Source organism: Sorex fumeus, unplaced genomic scaffold (genome assembly GCF_029834395.1).
Source record: "Sorex fumeus unplaced genomic scaffold, SorFum_2.1 ptg000095l, whole genome shotgun sequence".
Lineage (NCBI taxonomy): Eukaryota > Metazoa > Chordata > Mammalia > Eulipotyphla > Soricidae > Sorex > Sorex fumeus.
Genome location: NW_026606152.1, coordinates 12,623,565 through 12,639,919, shown reverse-complemented (window position 1 = coordinate 12,639,919; position 16,355 = coordinate 12,623,565). Strand labels below are relative to the sequence as shown.

The following is a 16,355-nucleotide window of genomic DNA, read 5'->3' as shown; positions in this document are numbered from 1 at the left end:
CAAAAAGCAAAATAAATAAATAAATTTTAATGGAACTGTTTATGAGAGTGTAAATGTTTGTTTTAGGAACATAATATCACACCACGGCCAACTCCAATGTGCCAGTGTCCCTCCACCAGTGTTCCGTGGACAGCCCTCACCCTCTCCTCCCTCCCCCATCTTTAGAATTTAAGGGCTTGTTCTCATGAGGCTTTTCTTCCCTTGCTTAGTTCCTTCATGTGCCACGCATCAGTAAGATCCTCTGGTATTTGTCTTTTTTCTTTTGACTTGTCCTTGTGCACCAGCATGGCACTCTTTAGTTCTATCCTTGTAGAAAAACAGGTGAGATTTCACTTTTTCTGAGAACTGAGTAAAATCCCATTGAACATAATACCACAATTTCTTTATGCCCTCCTGAAATCGGGAAATTTACCTGATCTCTCTCATAGGTGGGTTCTAAAAACCCATAGTAAGGGAAAAACAAGTGACAAAAAAAGCAACAGAATCTGAGAAATGGTCCATCAAACAGACATGGGAGTGATGTGGGGATGCTGAGACAGGGGATGAAAGTGGGAGCCAGAGATAATGGTGGAGGGAGATGGACACTGGTGGTGGGTACGGAATTGGAATCTTGTATGTGTGAAGCCCTATCATTGACAGTGTTGTAAAACTGTAAATCATGGTGGCTAAAATCAATTATTATTATTTTTTTGCTTTTTGGGTCACACCCACCGATGGACAGGGGTTACTCCTGGCTCTGCACTCAGGAATCACCCTGGCGGCGCTCAGAGGACCATATGGGATGCTGGGAATCGAACCCGGGTCAGCCGCGTGCAAGGCAAACGCCCTACCTGCTGTGCTATTGCTCCAGACCCATAAAATCAATTCTTTTTAAAAATGAAATGGTAAACAGAAAAAAAGAACTGGAAAGAAAACTTTCAAAATGCTTTACTTTGTTCTAAATAATCTTGTACTGGAAATGTTTTGTTGATCATGTTCTTTTTTCCCTACTGAACTTTGAAAGTGTTTTTCAAAGGGAACTTATTTCTTTTTAAAGTTCATCTTGAAATTGCCTTTAATTGTTCTGAAAATTATATTTTCAGTTTTTACCTCAAAATAATGATTTTTTGGGGGTAAGGAATGTGATGCTCGTTGGTACCAAGTGCTGTTTTCTGAGAGCACGACCTCAGGTGAAATGCCTAAATAGTTGCAGGTCCACAAGGCTCTGACTTTTCTGTTCTCTCACTAAATCACTTATCTGATCCCTTATCTCTCTGGAATCACGTGCTTGTTTTACAAAGCCCCCAAGAACAAAGCAAACATCTAGGTTAAACATGCTTAAATAAAGCTAGACTCTGAAAAACTGCTTTGAATTTTTTTCCCAAAACATTTCTTCCAACCACAGTATTTGTTTCACATTAACTAAACATTGCTGAAAGAAATCATACAAAATCTGCATTTCTTATCTGACCTAGGGCAGGATGTAGCACTTCTACAATTTCTTGCATGTTTCACTCTACTTCTCTTTGTGCTCTGAGTGGGTCTGAACTATTAGGAGGTGAAGCCACAGGAGGGAAAAAGTACAAAGCTACCTAATAAGGGGGTCATTCATTAATCAACCTGCAACTTTCAGCGATGTCACCAACCACCTTTCTGCTCCATGGCCAACCAGACATTCTCATGAATTAATGCTGACTGGCAGAGAGGTTATGAGTAGACTAATAAATACTATTCATGCACTCATCATCATTTTTGGGAGAGATACTGAGAGATCATGTGACTTGGGCTCTATGAGGCCTTGGACAATGAAGTAGCAAGAAGAGAGAACACCAAAATACACTGAAGCCCTTTTCTCTATATGCCCCACCAGGAGACAAGAAGGAACAGTAAGACAAACATCAAAGTTAGAAGCATCAGAGAATCTGGTCAATAACCACCTCATCCTGGTGAGTTGAGGAGTGAGTTGAGGAGAAGAGCAAATGTGGTTATCACCAAGAGAGGAAAGGCCAGGAAATGGACAGTTCGCATGAGCTCACTCTGTGCTAAGGGAAGTTTCTGGGCATTATTTCACTTAACTATATCTCAAATCCATCAGCATGAGTGTGTTTTTTTTCATTTTCCAAGTGGTAAATGGAGTTTCAAAGTGGTGAGAACATACACCCACAGTTCCACCCCCAACACTAGGCAGAGCCTCGCTATGAATCCAAAGCTTCTGGGAATAGGTCCAGACCATGTCCTACTCTGCACTGAGTACTATACCCTGGGGTTGTCTCTTAGTTTTTTTCAACAACTCCCCCTAAATGCTAACAGATAAAGTCTGAACAGCCAAGAGAGATATATTCTGAATGTGGCAAAGACAGGAAGGGAGATGACAACTTAGACACAGCTTGTTGCCAAACACTGCACCAGGCGCTTATATACACTAATATGTATATTCAATACATACTATCAGGTGTGGGGTGAGCATAGCCCACCTGACAAGGGAGAAATCCAGCAGAGAGGAGTCAAGTCACTTGGGACAATCATGCCAGCCACAGACAACTGGGAAGCTGGAATCGCTCCTTGGGAAGCTGACAGAGATATGGGGAGTTTTCTCCATCATGTCTCCATGTTTCCATGAATCAATCCCGTAGTTCCAGGGGCAACCGTGTGACATCCCCACTCCTTGTTTTCTCTTTATCAATCACTACAAAAAGGCAACAAATCCTTTCTCCCTACTGGTGCTTATCGATCAATATATCAACATAGTAATACCATTATCAATATATTGATCAGCATCCTGAGATAGTGATCAATAGCTCCTTACTGATGTCAAGATACAGGAAGGCCAGCAAAAGCCCATATTGCAACATTCTCCCTGAAGATTCCTGTTAACCAACCCCAGATTTCAAATGACAAACACTGAGTTCTCTGCTGAAACCTTGAGAATTCCCATGGGACCCCTCTTCCCCCTCCGCCCCCCCTGCCCCCCTGCTGCCATGAGATGGACTTCGATCTTGACTCCTGTGCTTGGACAATCTCTAAAATAGACTGTGGTGAGATTATGTCTGAGCAGAGAGAAGCTTCCACTGTTGGGTTTTCTGTTAATGGTTATAGTGATCTGCTCCAGGCATTATAGAAATAATATCACATTTTTTCCTTTTTTTTCGTTAGTAGGACACCATCCTATTTTGGACACTTGGCAGCTGACTCTAAACCAAAGACAGGTACAGGGCTCAGTGCAGGGATGTGGTTGGGAGGGAGAGGGTGTATCTTCATACATTGCCTATATTGCCCTGCAGCCAAGACCTAAAATCATAATAAGCTATGCCAGGGGACATCACAAAATTCCACACCACCTCAGTTTGGCTCAGATATTCATGACTCTTTAACCTCCTCCGTGTTTTGCAACAAGGGCCTCGAACACCTGTGCCCATGTGCTTCCTGCCTTGCCTATGCAGCAGCTTCAGAGATGGGCCCCCTTGCCCTGATACTCCATCTACCTGCCACCACCTTTCTGAGTGTGACAGAGATCTCTCTTTCCTGAGATGACCCCAGCATCTGGGCTTCCAGGGCCTTCCCTGGCAGGTTCGCGTGACTAATCACACTCCCACTCTTTCATGAAGACAGCTGATCTTTCTCAAGGGGATCCTTCCCTTCAACCTTCAAGCACATAGACGTGTTTTTTACATACAAAAAATTAGAATAAAGCAAAGCCCTGTCATTGCCTGCTCATTTACAGCATCCACCTGAAAAGAGATGGCTATAGTGTCTGCATTTCTCCTTTAACCATAACATTCAGTGTTATGACACTCTGGCATCCCTTTACATTCCTCACCAAAATGGTTTGCCAGTGCTACCAAAGACTTAGAGGGCTAAGTGCTGAGAACACTCCCAGGGGTGGGTACTGCCATTCAGAGTGACTGACCTTCTGCATGCATGCTAGCCCTTTCCCTATGGGAGCTCCTGGCTAGACCTTAGTTCCACTCATCCTTCTTCATAGACCCGCTGGACCAGGACTTAGCAGTCATGGCTCAGGAACACCTTCCCTCACCCTCCCTCATCAGTATCTGTCACATACTCTCCGAATGCCTCGAGGACCCTTCCAGGCATAGGGCTGATTCAGCAGCCATCAGAGTGAATCAGATCTGAGTTTTAAATTCAGGGGCAGGAGCTGACAACTCCCCTCTCCACTGGGAGCTCCTTGAAATAAAGGAATAGCATCTATTTGGTTTTTGTTGTGTGCACAGACTCAGGCACACAAATATTTGTTCACGGTTCCTCTCATGACAGTGGTGTTTCCCAAGAACCACAGGACTCTCTCCTGCAGGACCCTGAAAAGGGAGGCAGAGAGCAAGGCAGATCATTGAAAGCAGCAGGAAAAACCAGGAGGTGTAGACAGCATCTTGCTGACTATGAGCAGAGCTGTGAGGAGCTGCCCCAAACCTTGGAAGCCCCCATTTTAGGGAACAGAGTCCCCAGAGGCCAGAGTGGCTCGGCAGCCCAAGAAACAGCTCTTCCTGGGACCTGGGGTACATCGGTCTTCCTGCCCATCATGTAGATTCTTGAAACAAGCCTCCATGGCTGGAGACTGTTCAAGTGGATGTCACTTTCTTATAGCTAAAAGTTTAAATATATTTTTAAAAATTATAAAAACAGTATAACACTAAATAATAAGGCCCTCCTAGGGGGGAAACCACCAACGAAGCAATTATTTGTAGACAAGTAGAAAAATCTAAAGTAGAAGAAATGAAAACACAAGAAGCCTTATATGACTTTCCCCCAAAGACTTTGAGATCTCTTTTTTTTTGAGATTAGTTGTGTTCTGAAATTGTTCCCAAGAACTGTGCCAAAGGTAGCAAACTTTCCTTGACAGCAATAAGGATTAACACTCACTCAAGACCACCAGACTCTTGTTCTTATGACTCCAAATTTTGTTATCTGTGAGTACTGTACTTCTGACTTTGAGAAAGACTTTCCCTCCCCGCCCCCTTTGGTTTCTAAAGTGTTTGTGTATGGAGAACTCTAAACATTAGGTTTATGTATGGAGAGATCTAAACATTACATTTTACTTTCAAAATGTAATTTACTTAGACGCAATTTTGCCAGACATTCAAAATTGAATGTGAAGTCCAGGAAGATAGCATAGAGGGTAAGGAACTTGGTTTGCACATGGTTGACCTGGGTTCAATCTGCAGCAACCCATATGGTCCCCTGAGCCCTGGGAGGCGTGATCCCTGAGCACAGAGCCAGGAGCAAGCCCTGAGCACTACTGAATGTAACCAAAAAATAAAAAATAAATAAATGAAAGTTAAATGTGAGGGCCAGAGAGATAGCCGAGAGAGTTGGGGCACATGCTTTGCTCTGGGAGGACTGGGTTCGAATCCCAGCATCACATGGTCCTCAAGCACCATCAAGAATGACCTTTCCATGAGACACACTGCTTGGATAACTCCTGAGCCCCACCACACCCAAACCCTAACTAAGTGAAGTTAGGCATAAAGTCTGTGCTTAAGGACCGTTTTGTGATGTCCATGTTTATATAGGTCCCTGAAAGCAAAACATCCCTAACGCTTTAGATTTATTACTGAACTATATAAAATTAAAAACTAATAATTAAAAGAGAAAAAATCCTAGTAGTTTCTAATTCAACCTGGGCATTGTCTTATTTTGGCAGTTTGGGATGAAGTGCATGATCTTCACTTGCCTTTTGGACAAAACAGCAGCTAAGCTGACTTGCAGGTAAGGCTCCAGCATTGCTCATTTTACTTGTCCAGGCAATGTATTCTTTTATATACCAGGTGGCAAAACGCCTCATACACTTTCCTCCATTTGATTTTTAGAGTTTTCACTAAATGATGAACATCAAAGAAGTTAAACATAAAGAAAAAATCAACGTGGAACAGATTACATCGGTCTAGAAAGGTCAGGTTAGGTTCCTTCCTTCCTTCCTTCCTTCCTTCCTTCCTTCCTTCCTTCCTTCCTTCCTTCCTTCCTTCCTTCCCTCCCTCCCTCCCTCCTTCTTTCTTTCTTTCTTTCTTTCTTTCTTTCTTTCTTTCTTTCTTTCTTTCTTTCTTTCTGACAGCGGAAAGAGGGGAGGGTACATACTTGGAAGGCATGTAGCACTGGGTCTGATCCAGTATCTGCCACTTGCTTGTCAACAATGAAAAGTTCTTAGTCTCTCAGAACCGGCTGTCCTCACTGCCAAATGTGGTTGGCAGGATCACTAAGGAAATTAGGTAAAAACAAATAGCTTCTCTATTGAGATGTGTACACAGCTGGCCCTCAGCATTGCATTTGTTCACTGCAGGGAATTTCTGGTAAACGTTTGCACATCATAAAAACGAAAGTCAGGGACTAGAGTAAGAGTACAGTGGACAGGGCACTTGCCTTGTATGTGGCCAACCCAGGTTCAATCCCCGTGCACTCCATATGGTCCCCTGCAAACAACACCAGGTTCGATCCCTGAATGCAGTCAGAAGCAAGTCCTGAGCATCACTGGGTGAGGCCCTACTCTCCCCAGAATAATGAAGGTCAGTCTATGTTTCTGTTAAAGCAATAAAGTAAATTTCTTTTGCTTTTCTACTGGTTCAAGTAAGGACAGAAAGCAATGCATTGTGGTCAAGAATACAATATGGGATTGCTAAGCCCTTGTCTGAGGATTTATTATGTTGTTTGTTGCTGGTTGAGCCTTGAGTGTTAACAACCTCCTGGTGAGACATATAATGTTCACAAATTTTCTTTTACTGAAGGATTTTTTTTTCTTTTTGGGTCACACCCGGCAATTCATAGGGGTCACTCCTGGCTCTGCACTCAGGAATTATCCCTGGCGGTGCTCAGGGGACCATACGGGATGCTGGGAATCGAACCACGTGCAAGGCAAACTCCCTACCTGCTGTGCTATCACTCCAGCCCCTTTTACTGAAGGGTTTTAAAATTTCTTTAACCATTTATTTGCAACAAGCAATATAAAATAAGTTTTTGTGTGCCTGCTAAGGGAGTAGTTGAGAAAATGAGGATAGTGGTCACTCTGGTGGTAGATTTGTGCTGGGACATCAAAAGCCCATAACAACTGTATTATGAACAACTTTGTAAACCATAGTCTTTAACTATAGCTTTCAAGAAAAAAACAGCAAACAACATGGACTACAAAGATTCTGCCACTCTTGGAATGAGAAGTACTATATGCCTTTATCACATGAAGCAAGAGCACTTTTTGAGGGAACGCTGCTGGGGATGGGGCCATAGGGTCATTCTGAAAAGTCTCTACCCAGCAGTGGGGACCCTGGGATTCAATGCCAAAACGGGATTCAATGCCAAAATGGCCTGTGCTCAGTCCCTGAAATAGTTTCATTCCGTTCAGAAGAGACACACCGAGGACAGATCCAGGGCACTGGAAATATTGTTAGGACAGTTCATCTCTGAACACTGGTATGACCCGTAGCTCCCCAGGAAGCCCCAGCAGTGCACGTCTGATCTCAGCGCCCTCCTCCTAACTTTCTTTTGTTTCCTCTGCCTGGTGGGTCTCAGCTGCTCCAGTCCTTGGTGAAGATTTGGCATAGCAGGAGCTAACTGCAGATTCCTCCCTGGCCCCTCCCCTCTGATTTTTAGAGGCCAGACTGGCAATTAGGATTGAAAGTGGCCAGGGAGCCCCCAAGCAACAGTATAGCGGGGAAGGCACTTGCCTGGTACACTGCCTACCCAAGTTCAATCCCTGGCACCCCAATGTGGCCCACCAGGAGTGATTCCTCAGTACAGAGCCAGGAGGAAGCCCTGAGCACTGTCTGGTTGTGGCCATAAAACAAAAACAAAAACAGGAAAAGTGAGCAGTCATTGCCCTTTTCTGCCCCAAAATGACTACAGGTGGAAAGCTTGTAACAAGTGCCATTAATATCTGGAGGGGCAAGGGTGGGGGGTGGCAAAAATAACTAATGTTACTGCTCAACTGCTTTACTGTGGAAAAGACCGGATTTCTTTTGCAGTTGTATCACTGGCTGGTAATGAGTTTTCTCTTCTTACATTTGTTAACCGACTAAAAAAAAATCAAGGAGTAAATGAAACAAACTAAGACTTCAGTTTGGCATTCATTCATTAGGGCAGGTGATTTGTGGAATAAATCTGGAAAGGCAGAGAAGTCACTTGATAATGTCTGGGAACCAGGGGACAGAGCAACCCAGGGGCGCAGTGGCACACTAGGGTAGGGACCACCTACCTCAGTGGGCTGCCTGCATTCTCTCTCCAGAATATGTAAAGTTTTGAATGGGACCCAGGCCCAGCAAGATGTCTGTCTTTCACTCTGAGATTTGAATCAATGGACACAGTTTGCTGACTATGCACACAACAAAAGGGCTTTTATGTCCTGCCAGAGGCTGGATAAAAGAGCTCACACTGTAATAAGCCCGGTGTAGAGAGGGACTTAGCTACCTTTGCCAAAGGCAGGAAGGTTTTTGAAAAAGGCCACAGCCCTGGGGGCTCTGGCGCAGCTCACTCACAGTGGGGCTCATAGGGCGGGGGAGGGTCTCCACAGGGCACACACTCCAGATCTTGAAAGCCCACGAGTTTTGTCTTCCTGTAGAATCTGGAAGAGAAAAGGAAATAATCATTGGTATGCCAACAAAATAATCTGGCAGCGAACTCCTGGTGGTAGCAAACAGATCTATGTCAGAAATGACAGGGTGGTCTCTATTACCATGCCTCTGTGGTGCAGAAAATAGAAAAGTTGTCAAAGGGAACTTTTATATACTTCTGTGTAAAATATGACACTATCTTTTACATAAAATTTACAGTATCTTAGACACATCCTTGGATAAACGGTGGCATCTACTCAGCCCTGGCTCCGCTCTACTGAGATGTGAGTGTTGGGGAGGGAATATAAAAGCCAGTCAGCCACTTGGCTTTTGACATATTGTAATCAAAAAAGTAAATACGTATTACTTTTTAATATTTGAAACCCAGAGACCAAAGAATTTAGGCAAACTCTAAGAGAAAGGAAAAAACGGAGGGAGAAACTTAAGGAATCTGGATTTAAGGCCATCTATCTAGGCATGAAAAGAAACCCAGGAAGGAGCAAGAGTAGACACGGTTAATATCTCTAACCACATATGCATGATCGCAAGTACTAAAACTGTCTGCAACTGGACTTTCAGTAGTGAGCTTAATGTCACATATACACGTGTTATATAACATATATGATGCACACCTGAAATTTCAGCAATGTTAGCAATGGCACGTACTTCAACACAAATGAGCCAAAAAGACTTTTTAAAAAGTCTCTTATTTACAATGGGCAAAAGGACAATGAAGGATACTTAAATGAGCATATTGTCTATAGTGGAAATCTGTAGCATAGTATAGGAGTAAAATTCTGTTTTGCAGGTAGTTTGATCCCTGAGCACTGCTAGGAGTGACCCCTGAGCCCAGAGTCAGGAGTAAGCTGGAGTAAACTCTGGCAATGAGTGTGGTCCAAAAGAAAAAAATAAATAAATAGCTTGAGAGATCTGCAAATCAATGTCATTCAACTTTCTCTATGGCTTTGGGACAGAAACATTTCCAACCCTGCTTTCTGACCAAGTGAGATACAAGACAAAAAGGATCAAAGGGAGAACAGAGACACATACAAGGTTTCTGGCTAAACTGATTTTTAGAGGTGACCTTCAAATTTGATTGCAGATTATCAACTAGCTAAAGCAAAAAAGGAACCTGCACTGAAACTTCACTTACTGTTTGGTGAGAGGCAGGATAAAAAGTAAAGCTCATGTACCCTAATTTTTCTCTAAAACTGAATATGCGGGGAATTGTTTTAATTGAACTGAATCCATAAGTTAGCTTAATGGATACCGTGTTTTGAGATTATTTTAAGAAAGGATGGGTAACAACTGTTCATTCTTCAGCCATGAAACACACAGTTCTGGATGGACACCAAATGCCATGGCCTCATTCTGGCCTCATTCTGGCTTCAGAGCGATCCTCCTTAATGCATTCACTATGTTTTAAGTGGGACAATCCATGGGGTCAAACTTTTTGCAGAGCATATGCCTGTTACCGAATGAGAACTTGATTCTCTCCTGCCCTCTTGCCTGCACTCTGCCTGTCCACCGGGTCCTCCTGCTGTTAGTGTTTTTGCAGCAACCCACATCAATGGCCCCTAAAACCCTAACAAGTGCCAGCAAAAAGTGGAGGCAATCTGCGCCGAGGCAAGAAGAGAGGGTGAAGCTGAGAAAACAGAACAAGGCAACTTATTCAGCTTTCAGGAGTCAGGGCTGATGGGGAACCAAGGAAGAAAAGTAGGCATGGAGCAACAGTACAGTGAGTAGGGCGCTTGTCTTGCATGTGGCAGACCTGGGTTTGATCCCTAGCATGACATATTCTTCTCAAGTGCTACCAGGAGTGACCCCTGAGTACAGAACCAGGAGTAAGCCCCGACCACCCCCAGATATAGCTCCAAATCAAACAAATAAAAGGAATGGGTGCAGGAGCAGAATAGGCAAAGCAGCCCTTATGATTAGTACTAGGGAAATCAGACATGTGGTAAAGTATGGGGGCCAAACAGTGGAAGCCCAGGCTTCCCAGACGCAAGTCTGTGACCTGTACCCACTGCAAGAGTCCATCTTCTTCACAGGAAGGGGCTGATAGTGACCCTCTTTTATAGAGTGGCTGGTGATGAATTAAACTTATTTGAAGACAGGTCCCAGCACATAATAAACGCTCAATACATATTCATGTCCCTTTAGCAGAGAAGGGGTGAGAGCGTGAGAGCCAGGAGAGTGGGGAAGGCACACAGGACACATGAACAGTCCTGCAACATTTTTCACTGGCCCCATAACATTAAATAAGCCACAATGGCAAATATTTATTTTTCACTTATGAACTGGATCTCTCTGGACTTTATATCCTTTTTTTGGTAAGTATAAAGTGGACAAGGAAAGCCTCTTGAACAAATGATGTTGGAAAAACTGGTCAGACACATGCAAAAAAAAAAAAACTCAACAAGTATTTAAATCATGGTAAATCATGGCATCTTAATAAAATAAAAAGATGATAAATTAATAAAATAAAATAAACCATAAAAAATTAACCCAGACTCCTAGCACCATGCACAAAAGTCAAATAAAAAAATCAGGGGATTTCAGGGAATGTGGAGTAATAGTACAACAGATAGGGACTTGCCTTGCATGCGGATGACCCACTTTGATACACAAAATCCCATATGGTCCCCCAAGTCCCACCAGAAGTGATCCCTCAGTGCAGAGCCAGGAGTAAGCTGATTACTACCAGGTGTGCCCCACAAACAACAAAAAGATCTCAGTATCAAACCTGAATTCATAAATTACATTGGGGAAAATATAGGCAGAATTCTCCATGGCATTAAAGTAGAGGGACCTTTAAGGAGTCAATGCCATTGGCCATGGAAAGAGAAGCAAAGCTAAACAAACAGGACTATATATAAATTAAAGAGCTTCTGTACCTCAGAGGAAGTGATAACCAAAATACAAAGACACCGTATGTACTGGGGGAAATTATTTGCCCAGCAGTCATTTAATAATGGGCATTATATTGTTAACCTCCTGGTAATTCGTTTCTCTTAATCACTTTAATTCTGGGCATCAAGGATTGACAACTTCCATGCTGTACCTGCAATTAGGGAGAAAACCTTCTGGGACCTGATGGGCTGACCTGAACTGACTGAGAGATTCACTTAGGGCTGACTTTGGGATGCCCTATGGACTCATCTATGACTGACCTATGGACAGATCTATGACTGACTTATAGACTGGCCTATCAACTGACCGGTGGGCTAACCTACAGCTGACCTATTGACTGACCTGTGAACAGGTCTACACGCTGACCTATAGATGACAGAAGGCCCTTCTCTGAGTGAGACGGAGCCTCTCCAGGCTTTCCTCATGCTTTACGCCATTCATTGTCATCTGAGCGCATCTCTGACTTTGAGGCCGTTTTTCTTGAAACAACATATAAGCTTCATATTTCCTTTCTGTCTTGAGTTTCCTGCCTGTAAAACAGGTTTTGACTATTTGCCTTCTTCTCACAAATAGAATCAACTTGACACACTCTCCAAATACTCTGGAAGACGTGGGTAAAAGTCACTCTATAATTACTGCCTGCTCCACACATTCACGCTGGCTTAGAAAGGATGTAATTTTAAACTAATCGTATAAATAAACTTTGAAACATCACTGAAACGTCTATTCAATGACAACTTTCCCACATCTTGGCATATATTTAGAGAGTGAGCAAACACTGGAGAAACGAAAGAAGTAACAAATGAGGAAAAGCACAGGGAAGCCTTCTGGAGAGGCGCCCTGGGGAGGCTTCCTTGGCAGCTTCCTTTGCCGGTCCAAGTCCCTGGGTCTCCTCCTCTTCTCTGTTCCAGGCAAGGCCCACCTCAGTGCTGTATCTCCTATAAAACTCCTCTTCTTCTTGACCCCGTAAAGAAGAGAAAAGACTTGCAAAGATAAGACTTTTATCAGAATCGTAGTACAGGAATGAGAGTGATGGCCAGAGGTTCAGTTTCTTTTCTGCAGTTAGATTTGCACAAGTCTCACTGGGCATGGTCCAAAAGTTTGGGTCATGGTACAGACATAGAGTTAGAGCAAAGAGGCCACAAGGCCATACCATTTCAAAACAGTGACAGAGAAAATGAGATCTCATTCACATACCATTCATGGTTCCCACTTAGTTGCATGATTAGGGGCTGGGGAGATCATGCAAGTGGCAGGGTACATGCTTAGTATGAGTAGGGGTCTGGGTTCGAGCCCCGACACTGATTGGCTCCTCTGAGCTCAACCAGGCAGAGCCCAAGTGTCCTTCAATAACACCCGGAATAGCTCCAGGACTACCAGCATTGCTGAATGTTGCCCTAGAAAATGTGTATTTTAAACAGGTACAATAAAGTCTTCGATATATCCACAGAGTTATAAAACCATCATGTACAATCATAATCTAGTTTGAAGCATTTTTATAATATCAAGAGGGAAACTCAATACCTTTGTTTCCTCTCCCCATTTTCCCAAAGTTTCCAACATTACTAATGTATATTCTATCTCTCTATATTTGTTTGTTCTGAATATTTCATATAAATAGAATCACAAACTATGCAGTTTTTCATCTTTACTCTCCTTCCCTTAGCATAAATATTTTCAATCCATGCTGGAGCATGTGTCAGTTCTTTACTTCTTTTCATGACTGAATAATATTCCATCACTTGCCCCATTATCCAGTTACTGAGCATTTGGAAGGTTTACATTTTCTGACTATTATACATGACATATAGTGCCTCCATGGATTTTCTGGGAACGAGTTTTTGCATGCACATATTTTCAACTCTTTTTGCTATCTACCTAAGAACAAGTACTACTGGGTCACGTAAGTTTTCAAGGACTGTTTCTACAGTGGCTGCACACTTGACATTCTGGCCCACAGTATCAGGGGGTCATGGCATTTCCTCATCCCACCAACACTTGTGTTGGCTGCAGCCTCTTAGAAGGTGTATTATATCTATGTGTGTGTGCACTATCATGATTTCCGGTAGTAACAATACTCATGTATTGGGCATATGATGCCAGAACATTCTACCCAGCAGTAGAAAGTCAGTGTCCATTCCTGCAACTCCCTCCCTCACCTCTAGGTCCCTTCTAATGTCCCAGTCCTTGCCGTCCCCTCCATTGCATCCTCCACTCCTGAATGGCTTCAATTCACATTTCCAAATGGGTCATGACATTAAGATCTCTCTCCGTGTCCTCAGTGCCATTTCTATGCCAACTTTGGAGAAGTGTTTACTTTAGTCCTTAACTCAGGTTTCACTTCACTGGGTTGTGTGTCTTTTATTATGAAATCTAAGAGTTCTTTATGTAGGCCATAAAACTGGTCTTCTCACCAAGATAATTTCCAAGTGGTTTCTCTCACTTTGTGGATTTTGTTTTTGTTAGTTTAGTTTAGGTTCTCTGGTTTGGAGGACAAACTTGGTATTCAGGGGCTATCCCTGGTTCTGTGTCCAAGAACTGTGTAGTGCAGGGAACTGAACTCCAGCCTTCTGCGTACAAAACACATGCTCAGCCCACTGAGTTACCTCTCGGCCTCTGCCCTTCCTCTCCCTCCCTCCCTCCCTCTCTCCCTCCTTCCCTTCCTTCCTTTTGTTCATGGGGAGGGCACACTTGATGATGCTCAGGGTTTACTCCTTGCTCTGCACTCAGAAATTACTCCTGGAGGTCCTTGGGGAAACATATTGGATGCTGGGGACAAAACCCAGGTCAGCTGTGTGCCAGGCAAGTGCCCTTCCTGCTGTATTATCTCTCCAGCACCTCTTCTTTTCTTTTTTATTTTTGATAGCATTCCTTGAAATCTCAAATTTTTTTTAAATGCAGGAGTACTGCTATTTATTCAGCCACTGATTAAGATGACTGAATGAAAGCCCACATGTTTTAACTTGGTTGAATCCTAATGATGCCTTTTCTTCTGTTGTGGCTGTTGTGGTTGTTGTGGTTCAGTCACTACTTATGCCTGTCTGAGTGCTGAGGCACTGCATAGGTTCCTGCTGATCAACAAGGGTGTATGTGCAGATTCTGTACTTGGGACCAGAGCTTTAGCACCTGTTCTGGCCTCAGCCCCAGAAACAAAACTGAGCCGTTTGGTCCCACCCATCCTAATCCTAGGGACTTGCTCTGGGGATTCTGCAGAATTCCTCCTTGCAGTGACTGGACATGGGCTCTACCTACTGTCATCATCCAGGATGTGGGCCCAGCATCACACATAATCTTACCTGAGTAACATTAATCCTGTGTCAAGACTCACGTTCTGTGCTTACAAACATTATGAAAACTGTAGGAAAGAATTCATATGAAAGGCTTCTGCAGATGCCTGGCTCATTCTAATAGACAAGTGCCTGCTCCAGGGAAGCTGCTGTGTCAGCTCTGCCCGAAAGGCGGGCTTCCCTGGCTCCAGGCATTCTAACTCTTCCTCCTGGCTCTGATTGTCACGTGGGCCCATGCTCTATCCGTGAAGCATCTATTTTGTGTTGCTTCTCCCTTCTGACCAGCTGGGTCCAACTTCCTTTCTCCCAGGCCTTGTCCAGGCCTCCCTGGGCCCAGCTTTTCATCCCCTCTCTGTCTTCCCAATACTTGGACTGTCTGGCCTATGACCGGAAGGCACCTCGAAGCACTTCAGCCCTTCCAATGCCCCCTCCTGCCTCTCTCCATTCTCCTTGTCCAACTCTGTCTATCCCTGGGATCCGAGACACATACATACAGTGAAGGCCAGTTTGCACTGGCATGCCCACTTCTGCCCCTTCTGGCTTCATGTTTCATTCACTCACTCCTTTCCCTGCTTTTGCTCAATGTCTGCTGTTTCTTATGAAGACCAGACTTGTGTCCACCTTTGGGACTGCCTCCATGGGTCCCTATGTACTACATGCAAGTCAATGTTCCCCATGGAAAAAAAAATCTGCTCAGTTGGTGATCTCATCTCCTCCTCATCAACCCCCCCCCCCCATAAAAGTGGTCACAGTGCACACCTGCCTGCCTTCTACTGGGGAACGACAGCTGTGCCCCTTACATGGGGTCCAACGTGCCTCCCCAAGAGCAACCAGCACCTCTTCGGCATAATTTACTTCTTTATCACTTACTGTCTAGGTGTTTCCCTGTTGTTCTGTCACTCGAGCTCCCTTATAGGAAATTTTCATGCGATCCCAGGAATATAGATATGTAAAATATAGGTAAGTAAATGAATCAAATCTTTCCTCATAATAAATCATGAAGGTATTCATTTTTACCTCATCTTGGCTTTTTGAGCTCCTTCTGGAGATGTTTGGGGTGTATTCTGAGCTTAGGGCTCTGGAGTCCCTCCTGACATTGCTCAGGGGACCACATGGCACTGGGGATTGAACCCAGACCTCTTACTTAAAGAGTCTGTGCTCCAGCCCCTTGAGTTATCTATTTAACTCAAGGCATTTACTTTAAAGCAAGCTTTTCACTCCTCCCACCTCCAGTTATGTGACCCACACAGAAGCTTGACCTAAGCAAGAGTTCAGAGGGACTCCATGAATCTTTACTGGTAAGGGCTGACCTGTCCTTTTGGACTTCTCTGGTGGCTAGTGAGGAAAGGCACCACCAAAGGACAGATGTTTGTTTAACTTCTTTTGTGAAGTTTGTGCTTCACTTGGTTTTGGATGTGGAGAAACACCTTAGGTTTTCATGACATTGATCCTTGCTAGCATGTCCGTTCATTTTATTTGTAAAGTGCTTGTCATGACATGTAGCAGTAGAGAAGCTGGTGTATCAAGACAAAAAACAAAAACAAAACAAAACAACAGCATTTGGAAAATGTGTCCAGGTCCGTATGGGTGTGCATGTATGGTCTGACAATGAACACGAAAATACCTGCTC

General features: G+C 43.8%; 1 protein-coding gene across 1 annotated transcript in view; it reads right to left on the bottom strand.

Annotated features, from left to right (window-relative positions):
* TNFRSF19 (TNF receptor superfamily member 19) overlaps nucleotides 1-16,355 on the bottom strand; it is a 99,762-nt gene that overhangs the window by 46,009 nt on the left and 37,398 nt on the right. The window contains exon 5 of the mRNA XM_056132815.1: nucleotides 8,451-8,536. Coding sequence (XP_055988790.1) covers nucleotides 8,451-8,536 — 86 coding nt within the window. The remainder of the gene's footprint in view (nucleotides 1-8,450; nucleotides 8,537-16,355) is intronic.